The sequence below is a fragment of the Amblyraja radiata genome, chromosome 14 (assembly GCF_010909765.2).
Source record: "Amblyraja radiata isolate CabotCenter1 chromosome 14, sAmbRad1.1.pri, whole genome shotgun sequence".
NCBI classification, from domain to species: domain Eukaryota; kingdom Metazoa; phylum Chordata; class Chondrichthyes; order Rajiformes; family Rajidae; genus Amblyraja; species Amblyraja radiata.
Genome location: NC_045969.1, coordinates 34,841,380 through 34,859,206, shown reverse-complemented (window position 1 = coordinate 34,859,206; position 17,827 = coordinate 34,841,380). Strand labels below are relative to the sequence as shown.

Sequence of the window (17,827 nt, the reverse complement as noted above, 5' to 3'; positions counted from 1 at the left end):
TAACTCATCACCCTTGAATTTAAGAAAACCCTCTGTGGGCATAATTGTCTCAAATTATGGTGTGCGTGCCTTTTAATGAATCCAAGGGTGTAATTTAGAGCAAGGTTTAGCTGATGATGTTTACTGCATGATTACAACACCATCAGTCTTACAAGCACACTCCATTATTAACAAGGAAAAGCAATGAATTATGTTATCAAACTGCATTAAATTTAAACAGGAGACGGCAGAGATGTATAATTATAATCCGAGTTAACTTCAAATTGGCTTACTATGTACTTTAGCTGAAAAAACATTGTTCAATTCACTCATGTTAAGCAAATAGCTTACTTTCTTCATCTGGTGTAGCAGCAAGCAATGTTATAACGCATTTACTATAAAATTGGGATATTTTTGCATGTTTATATCATTATCTGCAATGTGACAAAGCAAATTACCCTTTAGTACAGAATTATTTTGAATGCCATCAATATGGTGAAAAAATGTAAACCCAATAATTTTTGTTGCAAATCTAGGGACAAGGGCAAAGACAGACTACATTATGGCAGTGGAAAAGGGCAGTTTTAGAGGTGGAATGGAAACAGATAAAAATGTAAAAACAGGCAATAAAAAGCACATGAATCATTTGGATTTTGTATCTGCAGTTTATTTTGTTTTTCGTGAACTTCTAGCACAGTTTCACATAATTTCCTGGAATGGGAATGGTGTCCAGCAGGTGGAGTTTGTGGCAGGGATTCAAGTCTTCCCACGTTTTGTTTCTGCTCATTCAGTTTTGACCTTCATATAAAAACTATTACACATATGAAACAGCGGAGTAGTGCAACAGTGAACATGCTTTTGAATGAAGACACAAGGAACTGCAGATGCTGGTTTACAAAAGACACTACATGCTGGAGTAAATAGCAGGTCAGGCAGCATCTCTGGAGAACATGTATATGTGACATCTTCCCATCCCATGGCCCAAATATGGACCTTTGTCTAAATTTGGTTTATTCTCACGTACTGAGGTACAGTGAAAAGCTTTTGTTGCGTGCTAACCAGTCAGAGGAAATCCAATACATGATTGCAATCGAGCCATTTGCAGTGTTCAGATGCATAAGGGAATAACATTTAGTGCAAGATAAAGCCAGTAAAGTCTGATCAAAGATAGTCTAAGGGTCTCCAATGAGGTAGATTATCAAGTATGCTTGATATACTTCCAGCAAGGATAATGAATCCATTATAGAAGGTGTGCAGTAGCAGGTGCCTTGGAAACTATGCCAGTAGCACTCATTTCATTGCAGCTTTTACGCTGTGCAACACTGTATTATAATTCCATCATTCTTTGAGATGCTGCCTCACCCGCTGAGTTACTCCAGCATTTTGTGTCTGCATTCTTTGTTTCTATTCTCCTTGGTAGATTAAGGAATCTAATGCTATTATGGATACATGAAAATATTCAAAATAAATCTCTGCAAAACTGCCCCCTAGTGGGAATATTTTGTTGCATTTTGCAGAAAGCTGGAAACACTAGGGTACAATTGCTGTATGTTTCCAGCATTCATTGGATTTAACAAGTTACCAGCCCGGTGGGTGAATAGGATTGATCTCACAAGCAGGCCTAGACTCAATGAGCTGAAATGGTTTTCTTTGTAAGGAAATAAGGAACATTTCAATATTTGCAGTTTCTCAATTTCCATTTAATTTTGTTTCTGAATTCCTTGCTCAAACAAAATTTTGAAAAAAGAATGAAAAATGGTGAACGAGCTTTAATGGACAAATAATCCATGCAAACAACAAATACAAAAATGTGAAATTATCTTATAGCGTAGGGGAATCAAGAACCAGAGCGCAGGAATAGGAATCTGAGGGACAACATTCACGTAGTGGGTGGTGGATATATGGAATGAGCTGCTGAAAGAGGTAGTTCAGACAGTGACTATAACAACGATAAAATACATTTTGACAGGTACTTTTGGACATTTGGACAGGTTGGAAAGGTTTAGAGGGACATAGGCCAAACGCAAGCAGATGAGGCTGGTGTAGATGGGGTATCTTGATCAACATGGGCAAGTTGGGCCAAAGAGCATGTTTCCGATCTGTATGACTACAGTGCCCTCCGTAATGTTTTGGACAAAGGCCCATCATTTATTTATTTGCCTCTGTACTACACAATTTGAGATTTGTAATAGAAAAAATCACATGTGGTTAAAGTGCACATTGTCAGATTTTAATAAAAGGCCATTTTTATACATTTTGGTTTCACCATGTAGAAATTACAGCTGTGTTTATACATAGTCCCCCCATTTCAGGGCACCATAATGTTTGGGACACATGGCTTCACAGGTGTTTGTAATTGCTCAGGTGTGTTTAATTGCCTCCTTAATGCAGGTATAACAGAGCTCTCAGCAACTAGTCTTTCCTCCAGTCTTTCCATCACATTTGGAAAATTTTATTGCTGTTTATCATCATGAGGACCAGTTGTGCCAATGAAAGTCAAAAAAGCCATAATAAAATCTGACAATGTGCACTTTAACCACATGTGATTTTTTTCTATTACAAATCTCAAATTGTGGAGTAGAGGCAAATAAATAAATGATGGGTCTTTGTCCCAAACATTATGGAGGCCACTGTACTTATCATAGAGCTTCACACTAAGCCTGGGAAGGAAATTGATAGGATGAACAGTACAGTTCCCAAACACAAAAGAAAAAGTTATAGTTTATTGTTGTACAATAAACTATAACCCACCTGTTCTAGAGATCAAAATGATTGCCAACATTACACCAATGTTGCTTTTTAAACAGTCCAATCTGTGCCACTTTCTCATGCTAGACTATTATAATCTTTCATTGCATCTGTGTTATACTGCTTCAAAGTACAATTTACAGTGGAAATCCTTATCATTATTGTATCTTCCACCTCAATGCAGGTAATCAGTGTTGCTGGCTTCAGGTTATTCATACCTTGAAAAACATCAGTTGTGGCACTGATGCATTGTCACTCTCCTGAGGGAGTGCAGACAAATATAGTGTCTGTATATTGTTAAGAAAACCACACCGCAGACCTCATGGGTATAGGCAAATTATAAAACAAAGTCCAAGATTGCTTGCATTCAGCTTATTCATTAATATCACATAGAATTGGAAAATATTTTATAATTAACAAAAATCTCCAGTAAAATTCAAAAATTAGGCAAGGCTTAAGGAAGATGCATTATTGAGACATCAAGGTTAATTTTGTTACCCAAATTAAACTGGGATAATTTAAAAAAAACTAATTATAGTTCAGCTTTGGAGACGCATGTTATACAAACTAACTTATCACACGAGTAGTTTGAATCCAAGTACACCTTTGTTTTAAAGGATAAAATTAATCAAATAATATGGATGGGTAAGCCTGATAAATTTGAATAAACGATTCAAGTGAAAGCTGAGAACATAAAAAAGTTGATCAGAAGTTAAAAAATTCCCTCCACTATATCACTACATACATTTTGGTGGTCTATGTGGCTGTTGTTTAATTGTAGTATTTCCACATTGATGGCTGATCAAGCGTGTAATATCAGCTAATACTTGCATATATTTCTTGTAACAATTCTAGCTAGGTTCTAGACTGCTGTTAGGAAACAACATACCTCCATTAAAGGTAGACACAAAATGCTAGAGTAGCTCAGACTGAAGAAGGGTCTCGACCCGAAATGTCACCCATTCCTTCTCTCCCGCTGAGTTACTCCAGCATTTTGTGTCTACCTTTGATTTAAACCAGCATCTGCAGTTCTTTCCTACACATACCTCTATTAAATGCCTCCTACTGGAACAGGGAACTTCTATTGGGAGAAGATGCAAGCTGCACTTGTAAGTTTTATCCTGTATTTAGACAAGCAGCAGCAGTAAATTACCGACATCCATAACACCACCATAAAAGTGAAGAAACTGCAGCGAGAATAATAGAAAAAAACTTTCCCTAAATTTGGCACCTTGCTAAATGACCTTTCCGTTTCAAAGCAATTTCATTACGCATTACAAGATCACTAGCTTAAGCAAAAAAATGACCTTAATGGAACTACCTTCTGACTACAGTAGCATGACATTCATGTTTTAAGACTAACATGATCAAAATTTAAATAAACTCAATATCTACCTGAGAATGTTTATAGGGACAACTCTTCTTAGCAATCCTGAAAAAGTCAAAAGGAACATTGGCTAATTGCCAAAAGGAGAATGTTATGTTGTGGATGTTATACGTGAAAGAAAAGACTGGTCACGTGTCTTCATGTTTTTTTATTGAGCAATCCAGGTTCTTTAATATCATCAGTGGTACTTTAACTTGACCATATAACAAAAACTAAAAGCAGCTCTGATGTTCCTTTCTATAGTTACTGCTGCAAATTTTGTAAATCGATTCAAGTAAAAGCACATGCTAGACTATGGTATAACCAATGAGCTGAAATATGCCAATTCCTGTGGTTGCATGATGAATAATGTTCAGTTATCATCTATACAAAGTTCAATGAAAGTACATCAATCCACATTGCAAAGCAGTTTATGGCTTTGGCAGACAACTATGTACAGGATGAAAATAAACCAATGACAATTTATTATAAAGGTAATCCAATATCTTCACAAAATAGTATATAACAACTTTCTAGATTTTACTATTTTTGCAGCAAAGGTAGCACTTAATTACAACATAGTCTTAGCTTTATGCTTTTAGACCCTCAGAAACTTTATCACTGCATTTCACAACACCTTTATTCAGATTGTAAACCTAGAAGAGCCAATGACTGCTAGGTTTCTAGAGAACCAGAACAAGGGTTTTAAAATTTGATGGACAAATAAGATTAATTCAATAAATACAATAAATGAAGTAAGGAGTTAGGGAATCAAATAGTACAAGCAAATATACAATTTTATTAATTCCATGATCAGTCAGTCAATATTTATGGATCAAGATGAAAGTTTTTGACTAAATCAGCAAAGAAATTAAATCTTTTAAATAATTTTACATATTTTGTAGGGCTACACAATAAATTACTAAAGGACCTTTAGGCAAACTTTCTTTTTTATTCTTGCATGTGACTGCATTTTGACAAATTGACAATTTCCACCACATAATCTAGAATTAACCCTCAGTTTCTTATACGGAACCACTGATGACAGATGGCCAAAATAAAAACTCATTCAGCTGTTAGACAGCCTCTGAGGGAGTGAAATAACATTAGTGTTCCAGTTGACTTTTCTTCAAGAACTATTTTTCTTTATCCCAGTCTTGCAAAAGTTCTCAATGAAGTTCTCTACAAACAAATGAAAACAGGATTAAGATTTATAAATTCATAAGTTATAGGAGCAGAATCATGCCATTCGGCCCATCAAGTCTACTCTGCCATTCAATCATGGCTGATCTATCTTTCCCTCTCAATGCCATTCTCTTGTCTTCTCCCCATAATCCCCATCACTCTTAATAATCAAGAATCTAGCAATCTCCACCTTAAAAATATCTGACTTAGCCTCCTCCTTCTGTGACAATGAATTCTATTCTCCTGCTTTTTATGGAACTTCAGGCTCTAAATACACAATTTAAAAAATAAATAATCTTGAAAAATGCAAATGCCCTGTTGCTCACACTTTGCTACAGTAGGGCAAATAATCCAATGCAATACAAATATCCATAAAGGCTGGTTCTCACGTTGCGAGTTGAGACAAGAGGTACCCCGAGTGAAAGACTCGTGGTTGTGTACGAGATTGCAAGTGTATGATCAAGAGTTTAACCGAGTTCCCACGGGTATGACAAGTTTGCCGTTTACTTGTCATTTCTGCGATGTTCCAAGTTCGTCTCCCGAGTTACTCTTGAGCCAATCCTGATTGAAGGTTTGTTTTAATAAGCAACAGTGTTATGTTTTAATAAGCAACAGTGTTAAAGAAGACCTCTCCATCCTGTGGCTTTGTTTTAAAGATATAATTCAGAGCGGCCGCATCTATTGATGTGACCTACAAAGGGAAAATGTGCACCATCCAGTGCCAGAGCAGTTATACTTATGATTTGTTTGAAACACACAGGTTTGATATGTTTTAATTGAATTTACTGCCATGTCTACACACTGCGAGGAGACGGGAGATTAAATCTTTGAATGTGGACGGATGTGCACATCAGATTGTTGTGAGACGGAGCTCAGGGTTCGCCTCCTGAGTTGCTTCGGTGCCCAGGCGTGAGTTGAGATGGAGTGAGGTTGGGGGGCGTCATTAATCTGTCTGGGGTGACATGGCTGGGATCATTCTTTGCGTGGTGATCTTAGTGCGGGAGACAAGTGTAGGATAGGTGTACTGACTGTGTGGGCAGAACTTTGGAAGTGATTGCCCACCAGTCTCAAAAGCCGCTGTGTCTCCCTGTCCCTGGGATAGTAGGGGGCGATCAAACAGCACAATACCCCCCTCCCCCTCCACGCCAACACGAAGGGCAACGATCCCAAGGCTTTAGCGTCAGAAACAGCGGACAGGCGACAATCACCTGCCATTACGCGAGAGAGATCATGCACTGTTGTAGGTCTCCTTTGCACGTCGGTGTTTCTGTCTTTCTCCACTCATTGTTGGCCCTATCTATCACCACCCCCACCTACACCCCTCTGCTTCTCGGCCATGTGTGTGACCCCTTCCCTCCCCTCCCCTCTCCAGCTCCCCGCCCATTGCACCGGCGCGGGGGCTTTGCACTGTCTTCACGTCGACGATGCCAGCAGGTCAGTGCCAGTCGCACCGGGGCAGTCGCTCCCTTCAGTTTCCCAGGGGGTCGGGACGGGACTGGAGTTGGGAGGGAAAGGTGGGGGGTGGGGGATGGGTGGGTTAGGTGAGCAGGAGAGTGGGGTTGTTTGCAGTTGCAGAGGGAGGGGGCAAGGGCGGTACAGTTCCCAGTCTCAGCTCCTGTCCAGGGCGGTGGCCGGAGACATCAGGACCAACGGGACACCGACCCCCAGGCCCACTGCAAGCACGGAAACCCAGAGGCCAACAGCCAACAGCAACTCCAGCCCAGCCCCGCTCCAACTCCAGAGGAATCCGCTCCCCGATGGGCCGCTACGGCGACAAGTGGCAGTTCGCCCACAGCCCGAGCTGCGCCCCCTCATCCGCCACCCCAAGAACAAGACGTACCTTGCACACCATCAGCTTCTGCCCCTACGGCTCAACCCCACTCTCCTGCTCACCTAACCCTCCCCCCCCCCCCACCTTTCCCTCCCAACTCCAGCCCCGTCCTGACCCCCTGGGAAACTGGAGGGAGCGACTTCCCCGGGGCGACTGGCATCAACCTGTTGGCATCGCCGACGTGAAGACAGTGCAAACCCCGCGCCGGTGCAATGGGCGGGGAGCTGGAGAGGGGAGGGAAGGGGTCACACACATGGCCGGGAAGCAGAGGGGTGTAGGTGGGGGTGGTGACAGATAGGGCCAACAATTAGTGGAGAAAAACAGAAACACCGACGTGCAAAGGAGACCTACAACAGTGCATGATTTCTCTCGCGTTATGGCAGGTGATTGTCGCTGGGAAACTGAAGGGATCCACAATCTGCTGCTGCCTGCCCGCTGAGTTAAAGAGTTCCCACGGTAGACTCACGATACACTAAGGTAAACGCACGGGCCACTACGTTATTACAACGAGTTAAAATGTTTCACTTCTTAACCACAAGAGTAAAATTGACTCGTGGAAAATTTCAAACATGTTTGATTTTTTGCAAGAGTTGACAAGTTTCACGAGTACCTGCCGTTAAGCGGCTTTTTCACAGGGCGACTTGACGCAAGAGTTAACCAGAGTTTAACATCGTGGGAACCTCGTGCGATAACAGTACGGCATTCGTGGACCACCGTGGCGCTAACGGCAGGTAATCGTGTAACTTGGTGACTCGAGAGAAAATTCAAGCAAATTCAATACGAATTTCTCCAAGAGTGACTTGTACACTTGTGGTTGAGCATTGCAACATTATATGAACGTAGTGGCCAGTGCGATATCCGTGCGATATCCGTAATAACTCTTGCGTTTACCGTGGGAACTCCTGCGAACGGTGAACCCGGAAGCTGGACAGAGGGGACAGAAGGTGAGTAAAAATTGTCTTCTGTGGGATTGAATTTATAAAATAAAGATTTGCATCCGCATATGGACATCAACTTATTCATGAGTTATGTTAATGAGATTCCAGAAAATAACTATAATCTTTAAAAGGGACTTTAAAAGGGACTTTACTGAAAGGTCCCGCATTTTTATGGTCCGTGAGGAATTTTTCACATGTACTTCTTTGAGAGATACAGCTCGGAGTCCTCGCCGACTAGCGATCGATGCCTTTCCGAAGCAGGGTCCGGAACGCTACCAATCAATGTTCTCCAGAGACCCGTGTAAGGAGTGAACAGCACATGCTGGTTTAAACCGGACAGACACAAAAAGCTGGAGTAACTCAGCGAGTCAAGCAGCATCTCTGGAGAAAAATAGCTGATGTTTCGGGACGAGACACATCTTCAGACTCAATTCCGATTAGGCTGTCTGAAGAAGGGTTCCGATTCGAATCGCCACCTATTCTTTTTCTCCAGAGATGCTGCCTGACCCGCTGACTTACTCCAGCTTTTTATATTTTTCTTCCCAGATCTGACTTACCTGCTGAGTTACACCAACATTTTGTGTCCTTTTGTGCGTATTAACCAGCATCTGCAGTTCCTTTAGACATTACCTAACTTCAGATTTTAGAGATATAGTGCGGAAACAGGCCCTTCGGCCCACCGAGTCCGCGCCGACCACCTATTCTTATCCGGCTTCAGAACGGTTCTTCCTTCCATTCGTTTGGGCACTGACCCGACCTACCAACCTACCTCAATGCGGACATTGGACTTTTTCCCCCTGGAACTGTCCTGAAAACATATATTCTGAACTCTGGTATTTTCCTCTTCGCTCTACCTGGTGTTCTTGTGCATGTGTCGGAGGGAACAGCAGATGCCGGTTTAAAGAGAATGCTGGAGTAACTCGACGGTTCAAAATGCTGGAGTAACTCAACGGGACATGCAGCATCTCTAAAGAGAAGGAACGGGTGACGTTTCGGGTCGAGGCCCTTCTTCAGACTGTACGTGGCTTGGTTATATTCATGTATAGCATTATCTGATATGATTGTATAGCACGCAAACAAAAGTTTATTCCCTGCATAGAATCATACAGCGTAGAAACAGGCCTTTCGACCCAACTTGCCCACACCGACCAATATGTCCCATCTACACTAGTCCCACTTGCCCGCCTTTGGCCCATAACCATCTAAACCTATCCTATCCATGCTTCAGTCTAATGCGTCTTAAACATTGCGACAGTACCTGCCTCAACTACCTTAACGGATAGCTCATTCCATACACCCACCACCCTTTGCGTAAAATAGTTACCCCTTAGGCTCTCATTAAATCATTCCCCCGGAACCTAAACCTGTATCTGCTGGTTCTCGATATGAGACAATAATAACAAACCAAAGCGAGTTAGGACATCAACGGGGAGATCCTGGATAAACCCAAGGTAGCCACAAAATGGAGGAACTCAGCGCAACAGGCAGCATCTCTGGGGAGAAGGAATGGGTGACATTTCAGGTCGAGACCCTTCTGATATGCTGCCTGTCCCGCTGAGCTACATGTTGTGTCTATCTTCGTTTTAATCCAGCATCTGTAGTTCCTTCCTGGCCGAACCCGATTGAAAGATGAGAGGCTGGGGGATAGAGCACTGGGTGTGACAAGGATCAGGCTTCTGTAAGCAAAGTAAAGAGAGGTGGCAACGTTATGGAAATGAAGCGGGTAATCCGAGTAATGGCGAGACGGTGTCCTCTAATGTGTCGGAAAGAACTGTAGATGTTGGTTTGCGCCGATGATAGACACAGTAATACTGGAGATAGACACAAAATACTGGACGGGCAGCATCTGGATAAAAGGAATCGGTGACGTTTCGGGACGAGACTCTGAAGAAGGGTCTCGAACCGAAACGTCACACATTCCTTCTCTCCAGAGATGCTGCCCGTCCCGCTGTGTTACTCCAGCATTTCGTGTCTATCTTCCGTATGCTCTGTGATGGTCATCTCGGAGTCAAGTGGCAACTCTGGTCTGTAGACACGAGGAACTGCAGACGCAGGAATCACGAGCAAAACACAGAGCGTTGGACGAGCCTGACCCTTTGAGTTCCTCCATCACTTTGTGTTGAAGTCAGGTCTGGACATTGCTTGGCTCAGTCTCAGGCGCCGGCTAACTAGGAATGTCGAATCAAAGTCCAGCACTAACACTCAAGAAATGACGTTTGCGGCCTGATGTTCCCAATATTTAATTGAAATCATTAATAAAGTAAATAAATAGATACCGGTCTAATCAGTATCTACGGGATTGGACAGGCTAGATGCAGGAAGAATGTTCCCGATGTTGGGGGAGTCCAGAACCAGGGTCCCAGTTTTACAGTCTACCGTGGGAACTCTTTAACTCAGTAAAGTAAAGTAAAGTAGCCTTTATTGTCATATCAGCGCACAGGCATCAGTTGATTGTTGCTCTATTCAGTTTCCCAGGGGGTCGAGACGGGACTGGAGTTGGGAGGGAAAGGTGGGGGAGTCGAGGGAAAGACAGATGGGGGTGTCTTCATTTACTGGCGGCGGGTGTCTGTCACTGAAACAGGCAGGTGAGATTTCACATCCACCTTGTGTGTGCCTCTCTCTCTCTCTCCCTCCCTCCCTCTTACACAGGCTGAGAGACTCTGCCTCTGTGAGTGTACGTCTCTTTCTCCCCCTCTCCCACACAGTAAGACCGAGGTACTGTGCTCAGTCCATCTGTGTCTCCCACATACACAGTAAAACATGTCTCCAAATGAGCCAATTCAACCAAGGGAGGATATTTATAGTGTGTGAAAAAAAAGTGACATCATTTGTGCCACGTGATGATTTAACAACACTTCACAATGTTCATTCAAGATTTAACGGGAAAGCTCGGGAGACGGAGTCACTCGCACAAATAACAGAAATGCCGAGTACCGTGGAAACTCTTTATCTACCCCCCGTTATATCGTGTGATATCGTGCTAGACCACGACCACTTCACTCTGGTTACATCTTGCGTCAAGTCGCCCCGTGAAAAAGCCGCATTAGCGCCACGAATCTCTAAGTTGCGTCCACGAGTTCCGTACGTTAATCGTACGTTATTACCACGAGTTTTAACTCGGGTTACCTCTTGTGTCAACTCGCAACGTGAGAATCAGCTATAACAGTGACAGAAGAGATAGTCCTACTTAACAGTGAACAGTGACAGAAGAGATAGTCTTACTTAAATTGACCTGGTTGACCATTAGATATTTTAATATGCACAACTCAACCTCCAAAATAATCCTGAAAAATTAGTTATAACAGTATAAAATCTCCACAATATCATCGTTGATTCCTGGTGTAGAACAAGCAGAAGCCACAACCGGTAACAATCCCTTAATGTTTAAGAGTCACAAGTCCATTAGAAACACAAATGAAGCACAATATTGCCTTATGAAACTTTTAAATTCATCCTGGAATGCTTTTCCTAATCACTAAATGCATGTTGACGCTGTATCTCAAATGTTCTTTGTCTGTTATGTATATCTTTGTTAAGAGTTGTTACTTAGGAATAGCGGCGCTTACATGATTTCTCATACGTCACAGCATAATGCTGACAGCAAACACACTGACGACACAATACATGGTCCTGCTTTCCCACCTCACTGTGCAGCTTCCTGTAAAAATAAACATATAATGCACAGATTAATGTACAGAAAAAAATCAAGACTCATGCTCTTAGTACAAAGATCATTTAGCCAATTGAGCCTCTGGTTCTTATTTCATTCCAATCCACCCACTTATTTCCATGTTATGTATTCTCCTTCAATTTTTGCATAACTTAAGACCTTACTTACTGGTTATCATGTGATAAATTACATATACCCAATTAAGTGATAAATCACGCATGCCCACTGCTAAAAGCTCAGTAGTATTTGCCATGTGTAATTTTATTCAATCAATTCCCATCAAGCGATTACAACTGAATGGCACCTATTCGCTGATCATTAAACTATTATAGAGATATTAGTTTTGGAGAGACAGCGTGGAAACAGAGTCTTCGGCTACTGAGTCCACGCTGACCAACAATCACCCATACACTAGTTGTATCCTACACACTAATGACAATTTACAGAAGCCAATTAACCTACAAACCTGCACATCTCCCCGCTACCTTCACGTAGAAGGTACAGTAGCCTGAACACGACAACGTCCAGGTTCAGGAATAGCTACTTCCCCACAGCCATCAGGCTATTAAAATCAACTCAAACAAAACTCTGAACATTAATAGCCCATTATCTGTTTATTTGCACTTTATCTGTTTATTTATTCATGTGTGTATATATTTATATAATGGTATATGGACACATTGATCTGTTCTGTAGTCATGCCTACTATATTCTGTTGTGCTGAAGCAAAGCAAGAATTTCATTGTCCTATCTGGGACACATGACAATAAACTCTCTTGAATCTTGAAACCGAAGCATCCGGAGAAAACCCATGCGGCCACAGGGAAAACGTACAAACTCCATACAGACAGCACTGGTGGTCAGGATCGAATCCGGATCTCTGCGCTGAAAGGCAGCGACTCTACCACTGCGCCATTGAGCCGCATTCAAACTATTAGAATTTTGAATTCACAGCTTCTTTCAGCAAATCAGTAAGGTGCATTTGTTAACTGACAATGGTACCATTTCTCCATTAGAATTCAGTTCAGTCCTTAATTGTAACAACAATTCAATGTCAAGGCAGAAAGACTTACCATCAGTACTGCTGTCCCAGTAGCATGAACTTGCTGTATGGAGGCCAGCTCCACTTTTCTGCATTACTGCGCAGGTCACTAGAATTACCAATATATTAGAATTTCAATAAGATTATTCTGTTACAAGGACTATTTTCCCAGTGCGACAAACATGTCAGTTTGCTTATACTTAAGCCTAAAAGCCAAACTGAAAATAGCTTCCATAAGAAGCCATTCTTAATGATAAAAATTACAAAGGTTAAATGGGAAAAATACCTGATATATATTCACAAATGTTCAATTAATGTAAGACATAATCTAATTCAATTTAAAATTGTACATAGATTATATTATTCAAAAACAAGATTGAACAAATTTTATCCAAATATATCTGCCACTTGTGATAAATGTCTAGCCCAAAAGGCAACTATAACACACTCCTTAGTTTCCTGCATAAAACTTTATAGATTTTGGAATGATATTTTTGAAATATTTACAAAATTATTCAAGACAAGAATGGAACCTAATACTGAAACGATTATATTTGGTGTAATGGAAGATGGGAATAAATTGAACACATCTCAAAATTTATTCTTTAACTATGGTTTAATAATAGCAAAAAAATTCATTCTTAAATTTTGGAAGGGTACATCAATACCAACGCTTAAAATGTGGATTGCAAGTATGTTGGACACCGCTCATCTTGAGGAAATGCGTTCCTCCTAATGGATAAATCAGACCAATTCATAACGAGTTGGTCTCCATTCGTCGTTTTTTTGGAATCATATGGTGCACACAATTGTAAAAGAACTGTTTCAGGACTGGACGAGGGTTGGTCAAGATTATAAATAATGATCTCCTTTTCTTTTTTATTTTATTTTCTTTTCTCTATTTTCTCTCTCAACTTTCTTCATTTACTCGTTTTCTTTTTTCACACACTATATATTTCACATCTTTCTATCCTTTACTATCTAACTTCTTTTTCTTATTCTAATTTTTTTCAATGTAACAAAAAAAAAAAAAAGAAGTTGTACATAAAACGTATTATGAAAATATATATTAGGCACTTTGGTGCCATATGACTGTACTATTATTCTAATAAAATAAATTATTAAAAAAAAAAAAAAAAAAAGCCATTCTTTGGCTATAATGTTTGTTGGCAATTGCCCCAAAGCAGCAAATTTAATGCCCTTCTGAAGCCACGATCTAATAGCTTGAAGTAAAGAATAGATTTGGGACAATTTCCCCAGTATTTACACTGAGGAGTCCGCCCACTGACCTGAGCATCGTTTTACCTGGTATGGGAGCAGCAACTCCATTCAGTCTTACGGAGTGTAAAAAGCAGCAAGAGTGCCCTTTTAGATTAAATATTTTTTTAATTGTTCATGTAGTGGAATGTTTGTCATGGATTTTTAAAACACAGAAGTTGTCGGACTTAATTTTCTTTATGGGCAAAAAAAATAAAATAAAGCCATTTGCATTCTTATATCTGATCCATCATTCAACATGATCATGGCTTATAATTTCCCTCAGTGCTCCTTTCCAGCAGTAACCTAAATTTATTGATTTCCTTAATATCTAAAAATCTATCACTGTCTAAAGCCTACACAGTGACCAAGCCTCTACTGCCTTATTGATATTGATTTCTGAGTTGTCCTAATGTTCGATCCAGATTATAATTTGATCTTCTAGAAACTTTGTATGTATAATAACCAAATTCTGGACAGAAATTTGGCAAGAAAATAAAATTATGGTGCTCATCTCGCCACAATTACAGGGTTAGCTTCATTTGGTACCAAGGACATCTTTATTCTGCATCTGCACTATATTTTCAGTACAAGGTTGTCAAGAGACTTTATTTTACCAACAATATCCTCATTACGTAGTCTTTTACATGATCACAGAATACTTACCAATGTATTTATATGGCTTTCCCATTTTAACCAAATGCATCAGGGATTGTTCAACTACAGCTGCAATCCACTGATTGATCTTGCTGTGATTATAATCAACCCCTCCAATAACATTGTCGATGCACTGAAATTAAGATTTATCAATTAAATAGGATTTCGGCTCAACATGGTTGTAAAAGTTAGAACGACTAATTAAAAATAATCAATTTTTAAGGAGACAAAGAAACAAAGAGAATAATAGCATTTTATTGTAATACTTGATGTAAATAGGAAAGCTATTCAGGAAGAATTAGTCGAACCAGAGGAAGACTGCAGAAAAACCACTTGCCATCAAATACAACTTTACACCATGTAAATATTTAAGTCCTCTCTTGCCTTCAAAGGCACATGATTTAAAATGTCCAAAAAGGGACTCCCTACAGGCATTATTCAACAAGTTGACATAGTGTGTGTGTGAGTGTGTGTGAGTGATTGGTGGTGGTCGGAGGGGCCGTAGGTGCAGATTAGCAGCCACGCTTTCGTCAGTCTGCCCAGGGCAGCTGTGGCTACAGAAGTAGCTCACCACCACCGAATGTGACTGAGGAGTGAATGAATAATGCGATGTAAAGCGCCTTGAGTATTCTAGAAAGGCGCTATAAAAATCCCATCCATTATTATTATTATTGTTGGTCTAGATACAGATTCTCCGGATAATAAGCCACACTTTAGTGACTGCAAAAGCTTTCAATTTCAAATGGGGAAAAAAACGTAAATAATGGAATACTGTAATAACAGAAAATGCTGTAAAAACTAAGGCAGTATCTGTGGAAGGAAAAACAGTTGAAGTTTCAGGTTAAAGATACTCCATCAAAACCTACATATTTTCACCTAGTTTAAATTTGCAGAGAAGACTTTGGAGGGACGGATAATCAAAGAGAGCTTCTCCGTTAAAGGCAAATTATTACCGTGGAAAATTGGAGACAGTTGGAGAAAGAGGGAAGCTGAACGAAGGAACATGAATACAATTAAATAAGGATAATTAGAAAGTGATAAAGGTATATAAATGTTGTAAAATGCAGAGCAATAATTCATGTCCAGCAGGTGAGGTAGTGCTCATGGGGAGAGAAACATTGAGCCAATATCACAAGCTGATGGAATATTGTGTTTTCCATCTGCGGACATTACAACCTTCTGGAATCAATATCAAATTAGTTAATAAATCATAGGTGCATACTTAGGCCATTCGGCCCATCGAGTCTACTCTGCCATTCAATCATGGCTAATCCATCTTTCCTTCTCAACCCCATTCTACCTTCTTCCCGTAACCTTTGACACCCTTATCAAGAACCGCTCAATCTCCGTTTTAAAAATACTCAATGATTCGGCCTCCACGGCCGTCTATGTCAATGAATTCCACAGATTCACCACCCTCTGACTAATGAAATTCCTCTGCATCTCCTTTGTTACTTTTGTTCTGCGCTACAACGGGCTGGAGTAACTCAGTGGAACACACATCTCTGGAGAATATGACCTATTCTCCATGACCATATTCTCCAGAGATGCTGCATGACCTGCTGAGTTACTCCAACTCTTTGTATTTTTTTGTTGTAAACCAGCATCTGCAGTTCCTTGTGTCAAATCAAATGCTGCAACTTCAGGTAGCTCATATTATCCATCTGTTGTGGAAACGACAAGCCAATCTGTTATTGGCTCAGGATTTTCTCTCACCAGTAGAACAGCTCAACCTGTTGGGCCTACCTTACTATTCTGCATTTTATAATTTTTACAATCCTTTGTGCCCAAACTTTGAATGTCTTTATATTTATAGCTTTTGTGTTCCTTTGTTCAGGTTCTCACTATAACAGTCTCCATTAACTAGATGACCTAATTTATAGCTAACCTCCAGACTAACCCTAATGTCGCTTTGGAGAAGCTTCTTCGATGCTATCTATCCCTCCCTCACTCTCTCTGCATCTTTAAACCTACTGGTCTTCTCTTCCTAGTTCTGACAAAGGACTTCAACCTGAAACATTTACTGATCATTTTTCCACAGATGCTACCTGATCTGCTGAATGTTTTCAGTATTTTCTACCTCGGGTTCAAATAAATCAATTTCAACACCCACATACATTGACCAAATATTTCTAAGTCACTCCTATACAAAAATGCAAACATACCTCTTTGACAATATTGTTGGTTTCATCCGCATTGAACGCACCCTGCAAGTAAACAATTTGGTGATATACAACATATCTGAAAGTGCCATATTCCTATGAATCAATTTACCATTTGCAGGTTAAGCCAGAACCAAAACATTACAAAAGGAGTACATGTCAAAGAGAGAAGGCGGCGAGGAGGGAGAGAAGGGGGCAGAGGCAGAGAAAGGGGCAGAGGCAGAGAAAGGGAGAGAAGGAGACAGAGAAAAAGAGAGGATGCAGAGTGAGTTGTAGTTGTAGCGAGGGAGAGGGATGGGTGGAGACAGAGAGAGACAGGGAGAGGGGCAAGTAGTTGAGGGGGAGGTTGGCGGGGAGGGGGAGAGGGAGGGAGAGGGAGAGGGGGGGGGAGGGGGGGAGGGAGGGAGAGGGGGAAGGGGGGAGAGAGGGGGAGGAAAGGGGGAGGAGGCAGGGAGGCAGTGAGAGGCCGATGCCTGGAGGGTGGGAGCAGCCGAGTGTCATGTCCACCCAGTACAGGGCCGCCCACTGCCACTCGAGCAACCGGCTTCCAGCTGCGGGTGGGAATCCCGCCACGGGTGAGATGGGCTAACGAGAAGATGGAGCTGCCACACGGAATCACCTCATCAGCGGCCTGGAAGTCCTCCATGGCGGCGGCTGCTCTGCGTCCACCGGCCCCTCCCGGCCCGGCCCGGCCCACTGACGTCACAAGGCGGGCGCAGCGTCACCAGGCGGCCGCCCCCCGCAACTGCAGCTGCGCCTCCTCCCCGCTGGAAGGAGACCTGCCACAAACTGGGCAGTGCAACAACCTTGACTCATATATTTACTGGTCAGTCTGAAGAAGGGTTTCGGCCCGAAACGTCGCCTATTTCCTTCGCTCCATAGATGCTGCTGCACCCGCTGAGTTCCCCCAGCAATTTTGTGTACCCTGGAATACTCTTGCCACTTTCGGCCTTCCACCACATCATTACTGATGTTGAAAAAAATGTGTTGGG

General features: G+C 41.5%; 1 protein-coding gene across 1 annotated transcript; it reads right to left on the bottom strand.

Moving 5' to 3' along the window:
* Positions 1-4,247: 4,247 nt before the first annotated feature.
* dynlt3 (dynein light chain Tctex-type 3) lies at positions 4,248-17,535 on the bottom strand. The gene is made up of 6 exons (XM_033033118.1): positions 17,455-17,535; positions 16,839-16,880; positions 14,683-14,806; positions 12,791-12,868; positions 11,614-11,705; positions 4,248-5,275 (listed from the first exon to the last, which is right to left on the bottom strand). Exons 1-5 carry the CDS (start codon positions 17,479-17,481, stop codon positions 11,629-11,631), a joined length of 348 nt encoding a protein of 115 aa, XP_032889009.1. The 5' UTR covers positions 17,482-17,535; the 3' UTR covers positions 4,248-5,275; positions 11,614-11,628.
* Positions 17,536-17,827: the final 292 nt, after the last annotated feature.